Raw genomic sequence first — 17,335 nt, 5'->3', positions numbered from 1 at the left:
CAGCCTCCATCTTGTCCCCCCATCCCCCAGGGACCCCAGAGACGTCACCCTCCAGGGCTCAAGGCTCAGACATGGGGGCACTCTGCAGACCAACACCCTGTTTCCCTGTGGGCACTTTGGAAGCATCAGGATTTTCTGCCTCATGAAAGAGAGCCCAAACCTGGGTTCTCCTAGCCCTGTGCCCCTGCCCTCAGGGGCCCCCACTGGTCCTCACTAGGCAGGGGGATGTCTTGCTGTCATGCTGGAACCCCCTCGCCCCTGCCCACCTCCCCAGGTCTTTCCCAGCACCTCACCTCAGTCGTTACAACTGTGTATAAAGGATGAGTTAGGAGGCCCTGAGGGAGGGCGGGAGGGGCTGGCCCCGGTGGGGGAGGCTGGGCGCTGCGTCTTGTGGTTCTCCCCCACCCAGAGCCACCCTCCCTGGGGCGCTGGTCCAAGCCCTGACCCTTGGGGATTTGGCAACCTCTTCCAGTTCACGGATCCCTGAGAACCGGGCCTCCTTCTGGAGTGGATCACAGCTTGGGTTTCACTCTGGGTTTCTGCTTGGAAAGCCCCCTGGGCCTGGCCCTGACCAACATGTTTTGCTCCAGCCTCTTGCCCAATCCCACCCCCACCCAGACCTCAGCTTCACCTCAGTGTGTGCTGGTTATGGTGAGGCTGGACACCCACCGGGCTGAAGAGGTACCAGGGTTCCCAGCATCCGCGGAGGAAACGCCGGGGCTGTGAGCCCCCTGGTGGCTGACACTGGGAAGTGCTGCTGCCCAGCCCAGGGAAGAAGTGGCCTGGCTCTCGTCGTGGGGCTCAGGGTGAGGAAGAACAGTGCTTGGCATGGCCCACCCTGGGCCCCCACCCCAGCCCTGCACCCCCAGCTCCCGCCCCGTTCCAGTGAAAATGCTGAGGCTGGCTCCAGTGCCTGAGCTGTCCAGACCTCTGAATCCCTTCTCTCCATCCTTCCCTGCCAGGTGGCCCCACTTCACACAGGATGCTGAGGCCCAGGGAATTGGGAGCCGGCCGGCAAGACCGCCCAGAGCCTGGCACTGCAGCCCCCATTTATTGCACTGCTTTGCCGCTCACAGGGGAAGCATGTCCCCCAAAGTCCCACTCCCAGCCCCCCACCCCCAGCGGACATCTCATCCCTGGGCAGCTGGTCCACCTTGCCTGCCTGAGTGCTCAGTAGCCCGCAGGCTCCCCGCCTTTCCTGGAGTCTGAGGCAGCCGCCCAGCCGCCAGCTGTGCGGACAATGGCCTGTACCACAGCAATGAAGGTAGAAGTGACCTCGGTGTGGTGGTGCCGGGTCTTCAGGGCTGCAGCCACTGCCTGGGGGTGGGAGGGAGAGGGAGGCCTCAACGGGGGCCCAAGACACCGTCTGAACCACACCTGTGTGGGCATGGGTTCCACAGACGCAGGTGGTGCCATTTCTGGCTGAGTGGCCACGAAGAGCAAGTTGGGGGCAGCTGGGCCAATTGGGTCTCATCGGAGCTGGTGGCCTGGCCCTCACAGCATGGGGTGCAAAGTGGCCCAGGCAGCGGGCATGAGGGTCATCTGCCCCAGGCAGAGGACAGCAGCCATCATCCACTCCACAATGACTCAGGAGATCCAGGCCCTGTTCCAGGATTCCCAGGGGCCCCCAATGTGACTCAGCACCACCCCCAAACCTGGTCAATGTCTTTCTCCAGCGTCGTGGTGTTGGGCAAAAGCTGGTTGTGCAGCCGGGGCTCCTCCACTGCCTGTTTCACATCGTAGCCGAACCACAGGCTGTGGATGATGGCCTACGGATGAGGGGATGGGGTCAGTGTAGCCCACTGGGCAAGGGGCTGGGGCACAGGCAGGTGGCACATACCAGTGCAGTGGACGTGGTGATCTGCGTGCCCCCAGAGGCACCCACCACCATGCGGACCTGGCCGTCCTGACCCACAATGATCGCCGGGCACATGGACGAGAGCGGCTGTTTCCCTGCAGCCGGCCGGTGGGAGGGAGGGGACAGAGGAGCTGGTCAGCTGCCTGCTGGGACACCAGCCCCCTCCCCACCCAAGCCCTGTGCCCCACACCTGGCGTGATGAAGTTGGCCGGTGAGGGGGGCACCCCGAACTGGTTGATGATGTTGGGGGAGCTGAAGTCATCCATCTCATCGTTGAACAGGATCCCGTTGGCCCGTGACAGCACCTTGGAACCGAAGCTGCAGACCAGCTGGGTCAGAGAGCTGTGCCCGCCCCTGCCCCATCCCACCAGCCCCACGTGCCCACCAAAGTGCCAACACGCTCCCTGGGGAGGTGGGGGCAAGCACTCTACCAATGTGGAGCCCCCCTTCTAGGACACGCAGGCAGCCCCGGCCCACCCGGCCGCCCAGCAGCCCTACTAGAGGTTGATGGTGCTGGTGGCCGACACGGCACTGCCATCCTCCGAGACCACGGACAGGTGGGCGGTGCCCCCGTCATCTGGCGTGTAGAACTCAGGCTCATAGTAAGAGGCCGGGTGAGTGGTGTCATCGGAGATCTGGGCCCGGAGCTGGGCAGCGAAGAACTCGGAGCTCATGTTGCGGACCACCTGCCGAGACCCCAGAGCTGGCCTGAGGAGGTGAGGGAGGTGGGGAGGGGGACGGGCTTGTGCGAGCAGCTCTCAGGAAGCCCCCAACCATGGCTCTGACCACAACCCTCCTGCACCCAAAGTCTCACGTGGCCCATCTGACCCCCTCTCCCCAGCCTCTGTCTCTGTTGCTGTCCAGCAACTCTGAATGTCTGTCCGTCCTTGGAGTCCCCACTCTCATTGCATCCAATCATTCATTCATTCAGGGAGCTTGTAACTTCATGCCCAGCACTGGGGAATCAGCAGGGAACAGACACGCAGGTCCCCACCCTCACAGCAGGGAAGACAAAGGCAGGCAGGGATGTGCTGGAAAGAACAAGCCAGGTGAGGCGGGTGGAGTGTGATGGGGTGGGAGCAGAGTGGTCAGGGAGGGCTTCCCAGAGAAGGTAATATCTGAAAAAGCCACCTAAATGGTAATGCAAAGGCCCTGAGGCAGGCCTGTGAGTGACAGGCAGACAGTGAATGGGGTTAGGGAGAGAGGAGGTTGAAGACGCCAGCAGGGGCTGATCCCATAGGTCCTTACAAGCCCTATAAGGACTTCAAAGCCACCTGTGCTTAGGGCAGAGGAGTGAGCAGCTGATGGATGTTATCCCTCCAGCAGCTGTGTGTGGGTGAAACCCAAGTGGGAGGCTATGATACCCACCAGGTGAGAGATGCTGGGGGCTCACCAGGTGGAAAAGAGGAACGGAGAAAGGCCCCGAGTCTTCAGTCTATAGTGGCCGCTAACTGGGGAAGGTTGGGAGCCTGACTTGGGACAGGAGCTCGTCGGACCCTGAAGAATCTGTCTCAGGTGGGTGATGGGCCACACCTGATGTGTTGAGTTCATGGGCAAGGCAGGGCGCAGGAGGCTGAGCAGAGGAAATGCCTCCAGAAGGTTCCAGCAACACCCATGAATTAAGTGACTAATCCAAGGGGAAAACATTCAGCCTGAATCTACTTCCAAGGAAACAGGGTTGAATCCAGGAATTGGGACATCCTAAAAGACAACTGCCCTGGGCCTTAAAATCAACAAAACAGCCCAGGGGGTCCATTGAGGCTAAGAGACGGCAGACGTGACAGCAACAGCAGGTGTGAGCTTGACGGGCCCGGGGCCTCAAGACACGGATGGGACCCTTGGGGAAAGGCCGACCAGGCATCTAACAAGGAAAAAACAGGGAGAGCAAGGGGGAGACGGATGGAGACGGGGAGAGAGGAAGGAAATGTGCCAAAACGTCCATAACCTTGCAAATTAAAAAGTCAAGGGAGGGAGGTGCTGGTGAACGTGGTAAGATGCTGCAGAGAGTGGACCAAAGGGGAAACGGAGGCTGGTCTCAGAACCTGGCAGCGCAGGTGTGGAGGGAGGAAGGGCGGGCACGAGGAGAGAGGGCTCCAGGTGGTGGCCAAGGTTGCCCCAAGGGGGAGCAGAGGGACGGGGCAGCAGCTGGAGGGTTCTGGACCCACAACCATACACCTCTTTCGGGAATGACCCATCAGAAAGGGCAGACTGGGAACCCAGGAGGGAGAGCAGCAGCGTAGGAAGGGCGTGCAGAGTCAGAGAGTGGATGAGCAGAAGGCCAGTCTCAGCCGGGAGGGAGGGCAAAGAGGGGCATGATGCAGTGGCTTCCACCAGCTCAGGGATGCCAGGTGCTGAGGTGGGGAGCAGTGAGTGCAAAATCATCCCCGGGAAAGAGAAGAGGGGCTGCTGAGCAGCTGCGGGAGGTCACAGGTCAGTGTGAGGGGGTCTGTGGGTCTACCTTGCAGGGAGGGGGGGACCCAAGTATGTAATGAGAGATGTGATCGGGGTGGAGGTGGAGGTCCAGCCTGGAGCCGGGGCACCTGGCGAGTGGGTGGGTCGGGCAGTGCAGGGCCTGGGTGGGGATCTGGGAAGTTAGCTCCTAGGTGTGACCAGGGAGCATGTGGCCGGGGCCTCTGCCCACCTGGAACACTGGTCCCCTCCCCTGAATCCACCCTCCTCCACCCTGAGGGCTGTGATGCCCCTGTGCATTCCTCACCTCGGCACTGACCACTCCAGAGCCTTCCAGGCCAAGGACACAGCACATGCAAAGGCCCCGAGGTTGGAGTGTGGCAGAGGAGGGCACTATCACTCACTGACAAGTCTGTCTCTCCCACCCTGTGAGCTCCGTGGGGCAGAGGCCAGGACTCAGGGTCAACAGTCCATCCCAGCACACAGTAGGCCCGAGGGCAAGTCAGTGGCAGAAATAGATGAATAAAGCCTGAGTGAGGCTGGGGTGGCCAGGGGAGCCCTCATGGCATCTCCATGGTAGGTCCCCCACCCATTGAAGGCCAGCCCCTGCCCCTTACCTCAGTCACATTGACAAACTTGGGGTCCCCAAGCAGGGTCCTCTTGGCGTAGGCAAACCGGAAGGCCTCCACTATGCGGTGGTAGGTCAGGCCCTTCTGCTCAGGCGTCTCCACGCTCGCCCGGGAGAAGTTGTACCCTGGTTGGGCAGAGCCGGGCAGGTTGGTGGTCCCGGTGGCCCCGGGACATCCAAGCTTGGCCAGGACAGCTGAGTGCCCTGAAGGGAGGGGTGGTCCACGCCTCCCTGACCCGCTTGGTTCACCTTGAGAAGGGGGACATTTAATAACCAACAGCAGTGGCTGCTTGGGAGGCGGGGGAGGATGGAAGGAAGCAAGGGTCCCCCAGGTCTGGGCCTCGCATGTCAGCCACAGGGCTACCCAGTCCACGGGGTCACAGATGACCACTCAGATTTACCAGACGTGCCCTCTGGACCAGGCCGCCCAGCGTGAACTCTGGCACTGAGAGCCACCCTGTGACCCCGAGACCTCGCACGGCTGTGCCCACACCCAGGACGCTGCTCTGCAGGGCCACGGAGGGCAGCTGACCTTTGAGGATGTTGAGGATGAGGGCCAGCACTGGCCCGCTGAGCGGGGCACTGGGCACATAGAGCTGGGTGTCCCCGAGGCTGATGCTGAGTGGGTGCTCGATCAGCCCTGCGCGGTAGTTGTTCAGGTCCTCGGCCGTCACGATGCCCCCTGCATGGGGTGACACGGAGATGGGGCACACTTCTGGGGGGCCATCAAGCGGGGAGCCCTGTCTAATCCCAGACCTCCCTGACGGTGCCACCTCCCCCTGGCCAGGTCCAGGCCAGCGCCCTCCACCTGCTGCCCCACTGGCCTCTCGGTCTGTCGTCTGTCCTCTTGGCAGCCAGAGGATCTTCTCTAAGTGGGAAATATCTGCTCCCATCCCCCACTTCCCCTACCTCCGCCCCCCAGTCCCCTCCTCCTATGACTAATGGGTGGGTGGAGGGAAGCTCTTAATTCTCTAGGGAAATGGCTCCAGACATACTAAGTATTTACAGGCTAATTTCTGATGTCAGTGGTAAAGGTCAACATGCTAATCACCCTCCTCCCTGACACACTGGCAAAACTAACATGAAGAGGCCATGGCTCAGTGAGGGAGAGGCAGCATGGGGCTCCTGAACCTATGAGAACCTGCCCACAAGTTCCCAACCGCAGGCCCTGCATGCAGCCCCTCCCATGCCTCGCTCACCAAGCCCACCCTCATCCCCTGTGATCCTCCTGGAGAATTAAAAGCCCTCTCTCCAGGCCTCAAACTGTTCTCTCTGCTTACAAAGTCCAACCTCACCTGTGGCTCAGGCACCACCTCCTCCAGGAAGTCCTCCAGGGTCTGTACTTTAGCGCTTCCCCAACCCTGGCTCCTGCCTACACCTGCATTCCCCCCACCAGGGTTTTCTCTCCTGGACTGCAGGGTTTCTCTCAGCTTTGACTTAACCAGGAGCTGTGGATCCGTGTGGCCTGTCATTAATTGCAGACGCATCTGTGACCCTCCCCTGCCAGACACTCCCTGAGAGCCCAGTGTCCAGGCCAGGTAGGACTCAAGGACCCCAGGCTCAGTGTTCCCGCTGTGGAGTTCCTGGCCCCAGGCCCCTGAGGTCGCCCGCTCACCGGCCTCCTGGATGTCCTTGACAATCTGGGCCGTGAGGCTCCCGTTGTAGAAAGCCTGAGCGCCCTCCAAGGCCAGCGTCTCGTAGGTGTCGGCCAGCCGAGGCATGGTCACTCGGTCCCCCTCCCGCAGCACCTTCCCATCCCGGCAGAACACCTCGCTGGGGCAGAGGGGGCTCCCGTGAGGCAGGCAGGTGGGGCGGACTCAGCCACCCCCCTCACACACACACACAAGAGAACAAAGGATGGGGTGCCCCTGTCCACAGAATCCAGCCCAGGTGGGGCCGGGACCCCACCCCCAGGCTCAGAACGGGCAGGGTTTTGGTCCCTCGTTCAGCGCAGGTTCCTGAAAGTGCCACCCGCTCGTGCCCACCAGTAGGGACCGTAGACGTACCACAGCTCAGGGTGCCGCTGGATGGCAGCCTGGCTTCTCTGCAGGGCTCCCGCCAAGCTCTTCCCCACAGGGAAGCCCTGGCGGGCCAGCTGGATGCTGGGCTGGAAGAGACGAGCCCAGGGCAGTCGCCCGTGCCGCTGGTGTGCCAGCTCATAGCCGCGGATCTCGCCTGGAACAGCCACCGATAGCCCACCTGCGAAGGAGAGGGACACAGCTAGTGGCTCCACAAGGGGGATGTTCCAGGCACATCCCCAGGTGGGGCCAGTGAGGCTCAGGAAGGACAGATTTTTTAGGTCACGTCTGGACTCAGCAGGCATGAGTGTGGCTCAGCTCGGCTGTCTGATGAGGGCACAGGAGCGAGGGGCGGTAGCACGTGTGCTGGGTCCCGCTGTCCCAGGCCTGGATGCCTGTCTCCGCACGTGCCACCGTGTCTGAAATCCTGTGCCAGGCCCACGGTTGCACAGCGAGAGTATAAGGAAGCCAGACCTCACCATCTCTCAGTTCGAGCCTCCTAGGCCATGAGGCTCCTCATCCCATAAGACTCAAGTGTTCCTCCAAAACCCGCCAAAGCCCCCGGCACAAGCCCAGGCCACTCTCAAGGCTGGGCTGGTCCCAAAGCAAGGGCATCTCTTCCTCTCTTCCATTGTCCCAACTGGGACCTGAGCCCAAACCCCTGCCCTGTCCCCTCTCTGGGTCTCGGTTTCCCTATCTGACCATAAAGAGTTTTGTTTCCCAGCACTGTCCTTTGAGGAGCCATGATTCCCCTGGAAACAGAGCCCTGGACCCTGGTTGCCCACTAGGCCTCACTGCCCCCACCATGCCCTAAAGCCAGCACTGACCCAGAAAGTTTCAGCCACAGCCTTGGCTCCCAGGCACCCTCCTGCTTTCACCCCTGATATGCAGGGTAGGGGGCCACTCCCAGGCTTGGCGGCTGCAGCTCTCGAGCTGCCTCTCCCACCCTGAAGTGGGGCATGAGGTTCCAAGAGCCGGGTTGTTACGACATTGGCACATCCCAGAAGGTTTGACACCCAGCACACAATTCCTCCCCCTTAAATAAGTGCTGCCCTGACCTTGGTCAATCAGGCTCTCATGCCACACTCTCACCAAGGTCACCAGTGACACCCACGCTGCCAGCGCAGGGTTTCTTTCTCATCTTACCTGGCCCATCACTCTCTCTTCCTGCGTCACTTCTGCATCTCCCTGCCCTCTCCTCTGTCTGCACCAACTCTTGGTGTCCTCCTCCATGTCAGGCTGCAGGGTCCATTACATGCTGACAACTCCCAAACTGACTCTTTGGCCTGCTCCCCTCATGGCCAGATCTGAGGATGCACCTGCCCACTTGAAAAAGGCTTCTCAAACTTAACACCTTGCCGGTCTCTGTAAGGGCCACCCTGTCCTTCCAGGTGCAGACCTGAGACCCCAACTCACCCGAGACTCCTGGGTGAGCGTCACACCCAACCCATCAGCAAATCTGCAGCTCCGCCCTCCAAGTGTGCTCGGCCCAGCCACCAGCCACCAACTTCATCTCTCCCTGGTTATCACCGTGACATCCTGATGCGCCACCTGACGGGCAGGTAACTTGCTCCCCCTCTTTCACAGCAGCCTGAGGGGGGTCCCATCAGAAAGCGGCCAGATCCACCCAGGTCCCCCCTCCGACTCAGGGAACACCTTTACCTCACTCAGACATGATGACCCATGAGGTCCAACATGACCTGGGCTGTTCTACCTGACCCTGTGTCCTCCTCTTTCTCCCCAGACACCCCCACGGCTGCCCCCAGCCCCAGCCTCTGGGTCTTTGCTCACATGCCCTGACCAGGGTATCTGATGAACCCACAAGCCCTCCAACCCTTCCTACCTCTGCTTCCCAGGCAGTGCTGTGGCACATGGCACACCCATGTGTGCTATCTCTCCCTGCTCCACCTGGAATGTGCATTTCACCTGTTACCTTTGTTTCTACTGGCTTAGGGAACAGCCCCTGACGCTGTAGGAGGTGCCCAACAAGCCCTAGTTAAATATGTGAATTCCAAGCATCCAAAGATGCTAAGTCTGTAAGAGTCCCACACTCTGAATGATTTTATTTCTACACTGAGTTTCCCAATGAGTAAAAATTCATTAAATATGTGAATTCCAAGCATCCAAAGATGCTAAGTCTGTAAGATTCCCACACTCTGAATGATTTCATTTCTACACTGAGTTTCCCAATGAGTAAAAATTCAAAGACTGTGCTGGAGGGGATTCCAAAACGGCTGCTCTCAGCACCCTACCCAGGGTTCCACCTGCAGGAGGGGTCCTGCAGAGCCTGCAGGAGGGGTTCAGACCCACTATGGCCTTTAATCCCCACCCCTCCTTCCCTCCAACCTCATCCTGCAATCCACTGGGGGTCCTTGCAGGGGCGCCCCCTGGTGGCCATTGATTTCCCTTGGCTGCCTGGGGAGTTGCAGGGATTTCCTTCTTGGCTTAAGGACAGGTTAGAAAAAAGAGACTCCTTCCCATATTCTAGAGAGCTATCCCCACAGATGAACAAATGAACGAACGAATGAATGACTTGGATGCCCTTTAAAAACCCAGGGTTTAGATAGCCTGGGTTCAATCCCAGCTTTACCACCATCCAGCTGTGTGACCTTAATCAGTTTACATGACCTCTCTGGGCCTCAGCATCCCCACCTGTAAAATGGGAATCAACACCATGCTCCCCCTGCCAAGCGTACAGGGAGGATTCAAGGGGCTCATTGGTGAAAAGGGCTGAGCAGAGTGCTGGCCCCAGGACCCCCGGCACATGCAAGCTGTTGTAATAGTAATCACTCTCTCCGTGTTCTAGCTCTGGATGACCCTGGAGGGGCCTGAGCAGAAATAACAGAAGTTCTCTTTACCCTCTGTGATGATGGGCTTGACCAGTCATTATGGAGGGTTTTGTGGGGCCAGGAAGGGATGGGATGGGACTGCCAGAGCCACTCCCAGCCCCAGATGGGGTGGTGGGGAATATGGAGGGTGGGGGTGTGCTCATGCCTTCCAGCAGCTCGTCCTGGCCCTGCACCCACACCGAGCCTGCACTCACCTTCCTCTGACTGCTCTGAGCTGTTGAACATGCCGGCAGAGGCCAGCTGAGGGGCCACCTCTCGGGCGTTGATGACCTCAGCCTTTCCTGGAAGGAGAAGCATGTGGGCAGTCCAGACTAACACCAGCCCCTCACTTGTGTGAACCTAGGAGTTGCCCAGCTCTGCCTGCCCAGCCCAAGTGCAGCCTGAGGCAGGCAGCCCCGCCATTCACCTCCCACCCTGCCAGCCACTCACGTGTGGTGCTGTTGTAGATGGTGAGAAACAGGCCACCCCCGATGCCCATGCTGTGTGCGTTCATGAGCCCCACGCACAGCAGGGCCGCGATGGCAGCATCCACCGCTGAGCCGCCGTCCAGCAATGCATCCCTGCCAGTGGCACGTGCCGGGAGTGAGAGCCGGCGGGCTCTCTACCCTCCGAGATGCGCACCCCGCCGCACACCTCCCCACCACCTGGCCACCCTGCCCAAAGGAGGATGGAGAGGAGCCCATAGTTTTTGATTTTTTAATGTAAAAAATTGTTGTATTCTAAAACCAACGGGCTTAAATGTTCCTCTTTTTCAAGCAAACAGATGTACGTGACTTTTATAGTTGGAAAAAAAGGGGAAATTGTTACTTTTTATTAATAACATCTTTTTTCTGTTTAAGTTTTTAAGTGAGAATTGATCTTTGTACATGTGAGCTAGGGGTCTAAAAATGAAACAGCAGAGTTTATCTGAAGAGACAGACACCCTTGAACTGAGAAAAGGGCTCAGCTGGACACTGGGAGACCCACACCCTGCTCTCGGGGCCAGTGTCCCCTTCTCCCCTGACCAGAAGTTGCTGAGAAGGTCCAAGGACAGGATAGGCAGCTCCACGCACACCGAACACCCCTCATCCAGGCAGCCCCTTTACCAGTGGGGAAACTGAGTCCCAGAGAGGCGAGGGTCTTGCCCAGGTCCACTTACGGTGGCTGTCTTCCAGGGCCTGTGTCCCCACACCCTGCCCCACTCACCTCCCGATCTCTGAACAGTGCTTGGCATCCGTGGCCACGGCAGCTCTGGGGTACACGTGGCTGTGGGGCTTGAAGGTCTCAGGCAGCCAGACGCAGAGGCCAATGATAAGGAGCATTAGGACCACGGCCACCAGGGCCAGCAGCATGGACCGCTTCTTCATGGCTTGGCGGGCATGGGGGATGGGAGGGTAGAAGGTCAGGGGACCACTGCTGACCTGGCCTTGGGCACATCCTCGTCCCGCAGGGCACAGCACAAAGTCGAGCCTCAGAAATATGTCCTCATGTCTCCTTCCGGCCCCCAGAATGCATGGGCCACCCAGCCCCCAGATTTTTGCTCAGGCCACTCCCTCTGCCAGAAGCTCCTGGTCCCACCTCTGCCCCCGCAAATCCTCCTGCTTATCCTCGGGGCCCCCTCCCAGTAAGGACCCCATCTCCAGCAGGGGGCCCCCCGGATTTCACTTCCGGAGAGGAGCCCCTGATCCTGCAGGACCTTGTCTGTCTCCCCACAGTGGCAGAGCCCTCCACCACCAAGCAGGTCACTCCGGGAGGCACAGGCCTGGCCTGATTCCTTCCCGGCACTGTCCTTGGGTCCCCAGAGTGACCTGCCACAGAGCGTGGGGTTCAGCTTTTGTTGTGCTCTCAAAGGGGGCACCCACAGTCTCCTGAAATCATCAGATGAGCCACCGCAGGACCAGAGCCTACCTTCCTTGGCGGGTGGGAGCCCTGAGCCTCCCGGGGAGGTGGCCACAAAAGATGGTTTTGGCTGAACAGGCCGGAGAAGTAACTGGGGTCTCCTTCACGCTCTGCAGGAGACTGTGGCCACAGAATCTGCTCCAGGGAGACTCTCAGACCACGCAGCCTGCTCGTTCTCCTGAAAATGGAGCGGGTGTCTCTGAAGCGGGCTGGGCCCAGCCCTCCGGGGAGCAATGTGAGGTGTCTCTGCCTCTGATGAACTCTGCCAGCCACTCCCATGTTGGTGAATATTCCGTCCCCACAGTGCATTTCTCCCCTGCGCAGCAAGGGGGTTACACAGAGCAGGGCAGGGAGCTGTCACGTGACCAAGGGGTGCGGGCCAGTGTGTCAGCCGAGGGGATGGAGCGCGGGCTCTGGGGCCAGCCTGCCCCGTCTCACCTGCGTGGGACGTTGGGTAAGTCACTGACCATCTGACCATCTGTCCAGTGGAATGGCAGAAGGGTCTGCTGGGAGTATTGTGAAGATGAAGTGGGTTGGAAAGCGTGAAGTGTTAGGTAAGTGTTGGCTATGTTGGGGGTGCCTGGAGGCCTGCGTATGGCAGAGGGGAGCCGGTCAGCCTCCACTCGCCATTTATTTCCCTGTTGACTTCCTGCCAGGCTGTGAGGGAGGGATGGAAGTAACCCTTGGGGTCCCCGTGGCAATGGCAGCAGGAGAGGGGTGTGACCCCAACGGGGGAGGAGAGGTGTGGTGACAGAGGCAGGGTGCCCCCTCTCCCGGACTCAGTTCCCTCTGAAGGGCGATGTCTGCTGGAGAGCCCAGGGCTGGAACCCCTCTGGCTACCCTGTCCCTATTCACAGGGTCTCCTAGAGCTGGTCTAGGAATGGAGTCCCACCCAATGTGGGGGCATCCAGACCCCAGCACAGAAGGGCTTTCTCCTCCCCAGGCTCAGGGGGTGGTCACACAGCAGACTACCACCCCACACCCCCAGCAGGGTCCAAGCCAGCCCTCCTCTCTGTCTTGACCACCTTGACCGAACCTAGGCACCACCGTTTCTCGCTGGACACCCTCCCATCCCCCACCAGCACTGCCTGCTCTTCTGTCCTCGGAAAAGCAGTTAGAAGGCAAGGCTCACTCCAAGGAGCCAGCCAGGTCCTGCCGCCACCGCTGCCCTGAGGACAGTCCATGCCCTCTGCCAGGCCTGACAGCTCTCAGGGCGTACCCCGGGCTCTGGCAGGGGGCCAGGTCAGGGTTAAGGGTTCCTGATGGAGGCAGCTGTGCTGGGAGGTCTGCGGAACCTCGGGACCTCGGGAGCTGGGCTGGCAACCTGAGGCATCTGTTCCAGACCTAGAACTTTCCCATCATATGCGGCGGGGTGGGCGGGGCAGGACAGGGGCCGGTGCCCCCCTCCCCAGCACAGGCACAGCCCCACCCGTCAAGGAGGCCCCCCAGTCCTGTCCACTGGGTCAGGCCACTCTGGGCAGCTTGGGGGCATGGCCTCATTTCTCCTGGGCTTGGGACCATCAGCTGAGACCCCACCCCCACAACTCTGGGTCCTCCTCTCCACCCTCAGGCCCCTAGACAAGCCAGCCAAGACCTCCTGAGGTCCACGCTCCAGCCCCCCCCAACCATCTGCCTGTGCATCCTTCCACCCAAGGGCCCAAGTGGGCTCCCCAAAGGGCAGGGGGTACCCTGCGAGGCTCAGTCTACCAGGGAGTGGGTGGAGGGGTGGGCCGCACTGACCCGTCTCCTTCTCCCTGGGCAGGGCAGTAGGGAGGCCTGACTCAGCCCCCCATAGGCAGCCATCCCAGCCCTGCGGAAGACACCCTGCTGGGTGACTGTGCTTCTGTTTCCCATCCCCCACACACGTTTTTCTCAGCCTCACTAAAACAACGTCCAAGCCCAGAGGACTGGCTCTCACCCAAATCAGTGTCAGGAAGGGAAACTGAGGCCAGAGAGCGGGTGCTTGACCTCCAATAGCGACCCTGCTCCTCTTGACCCCGGTGGGCTTACCTGAGGCCTGGGGGCAGCGGGGGCCCAGGACAGCCCCTGTTCCTCAGAAGACAGCTCTGGGCTGGGACACTGGCTGGGGAGGAAGAGGCAGATTTGTCTGCCTGGGAAAGTCTTGGCCACAGTGTAGGCCAGGCCCCCCCCACTCCCAGGAGCCGCCCAGAGCCACGCCTGCGGCCCGGGCAGAGCTTCTCAGGGGGCCTCAGAGCTGGGCTGGGATCTGGGGTGGGGGTGGGCTCCTCCCAGGAGGAGCAGAGGCAGGAAAGCAGCAGGAGGGGCCGGAGGAACTCACGTGCTCACCTAGTCCAGGGGGTGGGGGATGGGGGTGGGAGGGATGGGGGGGAGAGGGGGAGAGACCTGCCAGGGGGCACCTAGAATCCCTGTGTATGTCAGAGTAGGTGGAGAGCGGGCAGTCCTCAAAGAGAGGTCTGGCCTGGCAGGGAGGATGGCCGGAGGGTGGCCGGAGGCTGCTGTCATGTCACGGCAACAAGGAGGCACAGAGACTCGGCCTATTGCCAGGTGACTAAAGTTCACGCAGCCCTGGGAGGGCCCTGGAGGTGGGAGGTGCTGTCAGCAGTGACCCTTGGGGTCCCCTGGATGGTGGCAGCAGGCAAGGGGTGTGGCCCCAATGCGGAAGGCGAGGTGTGGCGACAGAGGCAAGGCATTCCTCCTCCCGGACTCAGGCCCCTCCAAAGGGTGGGTGTCCCCCACAGGCTTGCCCTGTCCTTGTTCAGAGTATCTGAACTCCTGGGCCAGACATGGTGTCCCAGAGATGGTTCCTGAGGCCGTGGAGCAGGGGTGTCACCAGCACCAGAGCAGAACCCAGACCTGAGAGGCTCACCACACCCCACAGCTGGACGGCAAGGGTACCTCCCTGGAGCACGGCCCAGGGCTTCAAGTCCGGAAGGTTCCACCACCTATCCAGGAACATTAGTGCCCCAGGCCCAAGGAACCACCTAAACAGCCTGGAAAGGCAGGGCCCAGAGACGGCCAGAGCGGGGTCCAAGGTCACACAGCCCACCAGTGCACACCTGGCTACCCCATACCTGCCCCAAGTTGCTGCATGTCCCTGACCAGCCCACCAAGGAGTCCAGAGTCAGGAGCAGCTGCAGACCCACCCCCAGGGAACTTGGACACTGCCCCATCCCCCTTTGGCCCTCGTCAGCCAAGGAGAAGCATCAGCCACTTCCTGAGTCATGCCTCCCTCCCCCGCTCCCTAGCTCGCTGTGCCGAAGCTGCCCAGGAGCCCCCACAGCCCCCATCTGTGACATCTAATCCTCAATAACCCCGCAAGGCTGCACCATTTGATAGGTAGAAGGAGACGTGGAGGCTGACCAGACATTGCTGCCTGCTCTGGGTCACACAGCCAGAAGGCCTGGTCCTGTCACTCAACTGCCCTTGGGCGGGCTTGGCATGGAACCCACCCAATGCACTACCATGAAATCCTCAACCAGCATGACCCTGGGATGGGGGTGCCATGACAGACAGCTCTTTCCCTAGACACCATCCCCTCCCCTGCAGACCAGGGTAACTAAGAAGATGGACAAGGCAGGATCCAGGGACCAAGGCCCAAGACATGTCCCCGAGGACTGGACATCAGCCAGGAACATCAGGGTATTTGGTCCTGCCTGAATGGCTGAATTGCAGCTCAGTCGGCTGGGAGGGGTCTACAGTGGAGAGCCACAGGGCTCTGTCTCTAGCCTGCCTGAGGCTGCTCAATGGTTTTCTCCCTGCCTGGGATGGCATGAGACATGGCAGAAGTGGCAGGAAGGTAAGAAGAAGGTCTGAGTGGGCAGAGGATGACCCAGACCCCACAGGTGACCTCAACAGGAAAACCCTGGGCTGAGGCAAGTTGGAGGAAGCCCAGCAGCAGCTGCAGGTTCTACGGAGGGGAGACAAAAGCGAAGGTGTCTCAAAGGCCACGTCAACTGAGGCATGACGTACAGAACAAAGAAAGCCCTTTCTCACATATCAAGTGTGTCACATTCTGTCCCAGTCAGCCCACCACACCCACATGCAGAGAGGGGACCTGGGGGCAGTGGGTCTGGGCTGGAGGTCTCCTCCAGACCCCACGGCTCCTGTCCTAGGCACAAAAGGTGGTGAGTTCTCTGCCCCCAGGAATATGCAAGCCTCACCCAGCCAGAGTTACTGACCCTGCCATCAGCACCACCCCCTCCCAATACACACACATACACACACCCATGCTGAATCTAGGCTGAGCGAGCATGTTCCAGGACGCAGCAGAGAAGACAGCATGAAGAAGAGTGAGACAGAGCAGACAGTGTGGGGTTTCTCTGTTAATCCTCCAACCCCAGAGTCACAGGGGCGAAACTGGGCACAGCCCCAAACCCATTCACAGGCCGGAAGCCGAGGCTTAGGTAGAAGCGACTCGGCCCTGGAGGCACATGGATGGACAGGTAGGCACCCCTTCACCTTCCTTGTCTCCAATGCCCACAGTGAGGAGTGATGTCCCCTAGGTATGAGAACACAGCTCTGGGCAGGAAGCTTACCATGACCCAGACCGGATTTGGGATCTGTCTCCCTTGCTGCCCACCCTGGTGCAATAGGGTTGAGAATTAGAAAAAGGCTCCTTCCCCAAGACCTGATAACCACTACCTGCCAGAAACCTGTCGAAATAGCTATACATGCCTGCAATAACCACAAGGGGGCGGGCGCCCCCTGGAGTTGTGCAATCACCCCTTGTACTTGTACCGGCCATGCCCCACCCCCACCATGAGAGCAAACCAGAGCCCCGAGGACACAGCGCCTCAGCCCCCATCACCACTCGCCTCCACTCCAGACCCGCCACCTCAGTGACCCCACCACCACCCCAGGCTGCCCCATCCTTCTGGGCCTCAGTTTCTCCACACTGCCCTCCTCCCTCTCAATCCAAGAAGCCCACTTCCCCGCACTCCTCCACCCACCCCACAACTGTAGCAGAGTCAGCCAGAAAGCCTTGTCAGGCAACCTCAAACCCACTTACTGGAAAAGAAACAGACGCTCCCAGCCCAGACCCAGTCAGACCAAGGGCCTAAGGCTCTGCCCATCCGTGCGACCCCTCTGCAGGATCCGTCCACACAAGCCCCACCCCCATCACCCTGAAGGGCAGCTCACTCCCATGACGCAGGTGTATAAACTGAGGCCCAGAGAGGACGGGGGACTCCTCCAGAGCACAGCCAGGACATAACAGAGCTGGGGCTGGAACCCACTCCTCCAGATGCCCCCGAGAGGCCCCAAGCCTGAGCTCCCCACTCCTACGATGTCCAGCAGCTCAGAGATGGTGAGCTGAGCTTCGGGGTCACATAGCACTGGGGTACAGCCAGACGCCCATCCTGCCCCAGCTCACCTGGCTGCAAGGCTGGTCCTCCTTCTGTACTCCAGCACAGAGCAGAGTCCCCAGTGCCCAGCTCCTCCCCTCCCTCCCCCTGCTGGCCTGAGTGGGGGGAGGCTTTAAAGGCACAGGAACCTTTCCAGGTGGGAAGAGGACTGGTTCCTGGTCCTATCCCTGGGGCTGTGTGACCTGGGACAGCGGGTAGCCTCTTCAAGCCCAGTGGGGTCCCAAACCCTGAATAAGAGACCTGAGCTTTGAGGGCCTCGGTAGGGCTACATGAGGCTGGGTTTCAGGCAGAGGCCAGTTAGGCCAAGGGTCCTCTGGGAGGAGGTGAAATCCTGGCCACGTACAATATCC

The 17,335-nt window shown here is 60.3% G+C and overlaps 1 protein-coding gene across 1 annotated transcript; it reads right to left on the bottom strand.

Annotated features, from left to right (window-relative positions):
* Window positions 1-991: 991 nt before the first annotated feature.
* On the bottom strand, window positions 992-17,027 carry GGT1 (gamma-glutamyltransferase 1). The gene is made up of 15 exons (XM_059893669.1): window positions 16,994-17,027; window positions 13,651-13,723; window positions 11,650-11,818; window positions 10,948-11,110; window positions 10,192-10,322; window positions 9,957-10,043; window positions 6,902-7,094; window positions 6,511-6,668; window positions 5,428-5,577; window positions 4,885-5,021; window positions 2,357-2,544; window positions 2,049-2,176; window positions 1,841-1,953; window positions 1,656-1,769; window positions 992-1,317 (listed from the first exon to the last, which is right to left on the bottom strand). Exons 4-15 carry the CDS (start codon window positions 11,106-11,108, stop codon window positions 1,171-1,173), a joined length of 1,707 nt encoding a protein of 568 aa, XP_059749652.1. The 5' UTR covers window positions 11,109-11,110; window positions 11,650-11,818; window positions 13,651-13,723; window positions 16,994-17,027; the 3' UTR covers window positions 992-1,170.
* Window positions 17,028-17,335: the final 308 nt, after the last annotated feature.

The sequence above is a fragment of the Balaenoptera ricei genome, chromosome 14 (assembly GCF_028023285.1).
Source record: "Balaenoptera ricei isolate mBalRic1 chromosome 14, mBalRic1.hap2, whole genome shotgun sequence".
Lineage (NCBI taxonomy): Eukaryota > Metazoa > Chordata > Mammalia > Artiodactyla > Balaenopteridae > Balaenoptera > Balaenoptera ricei.
This window is presented reverse-complemented; position numbering and strand designations above follow the sequence as displayed.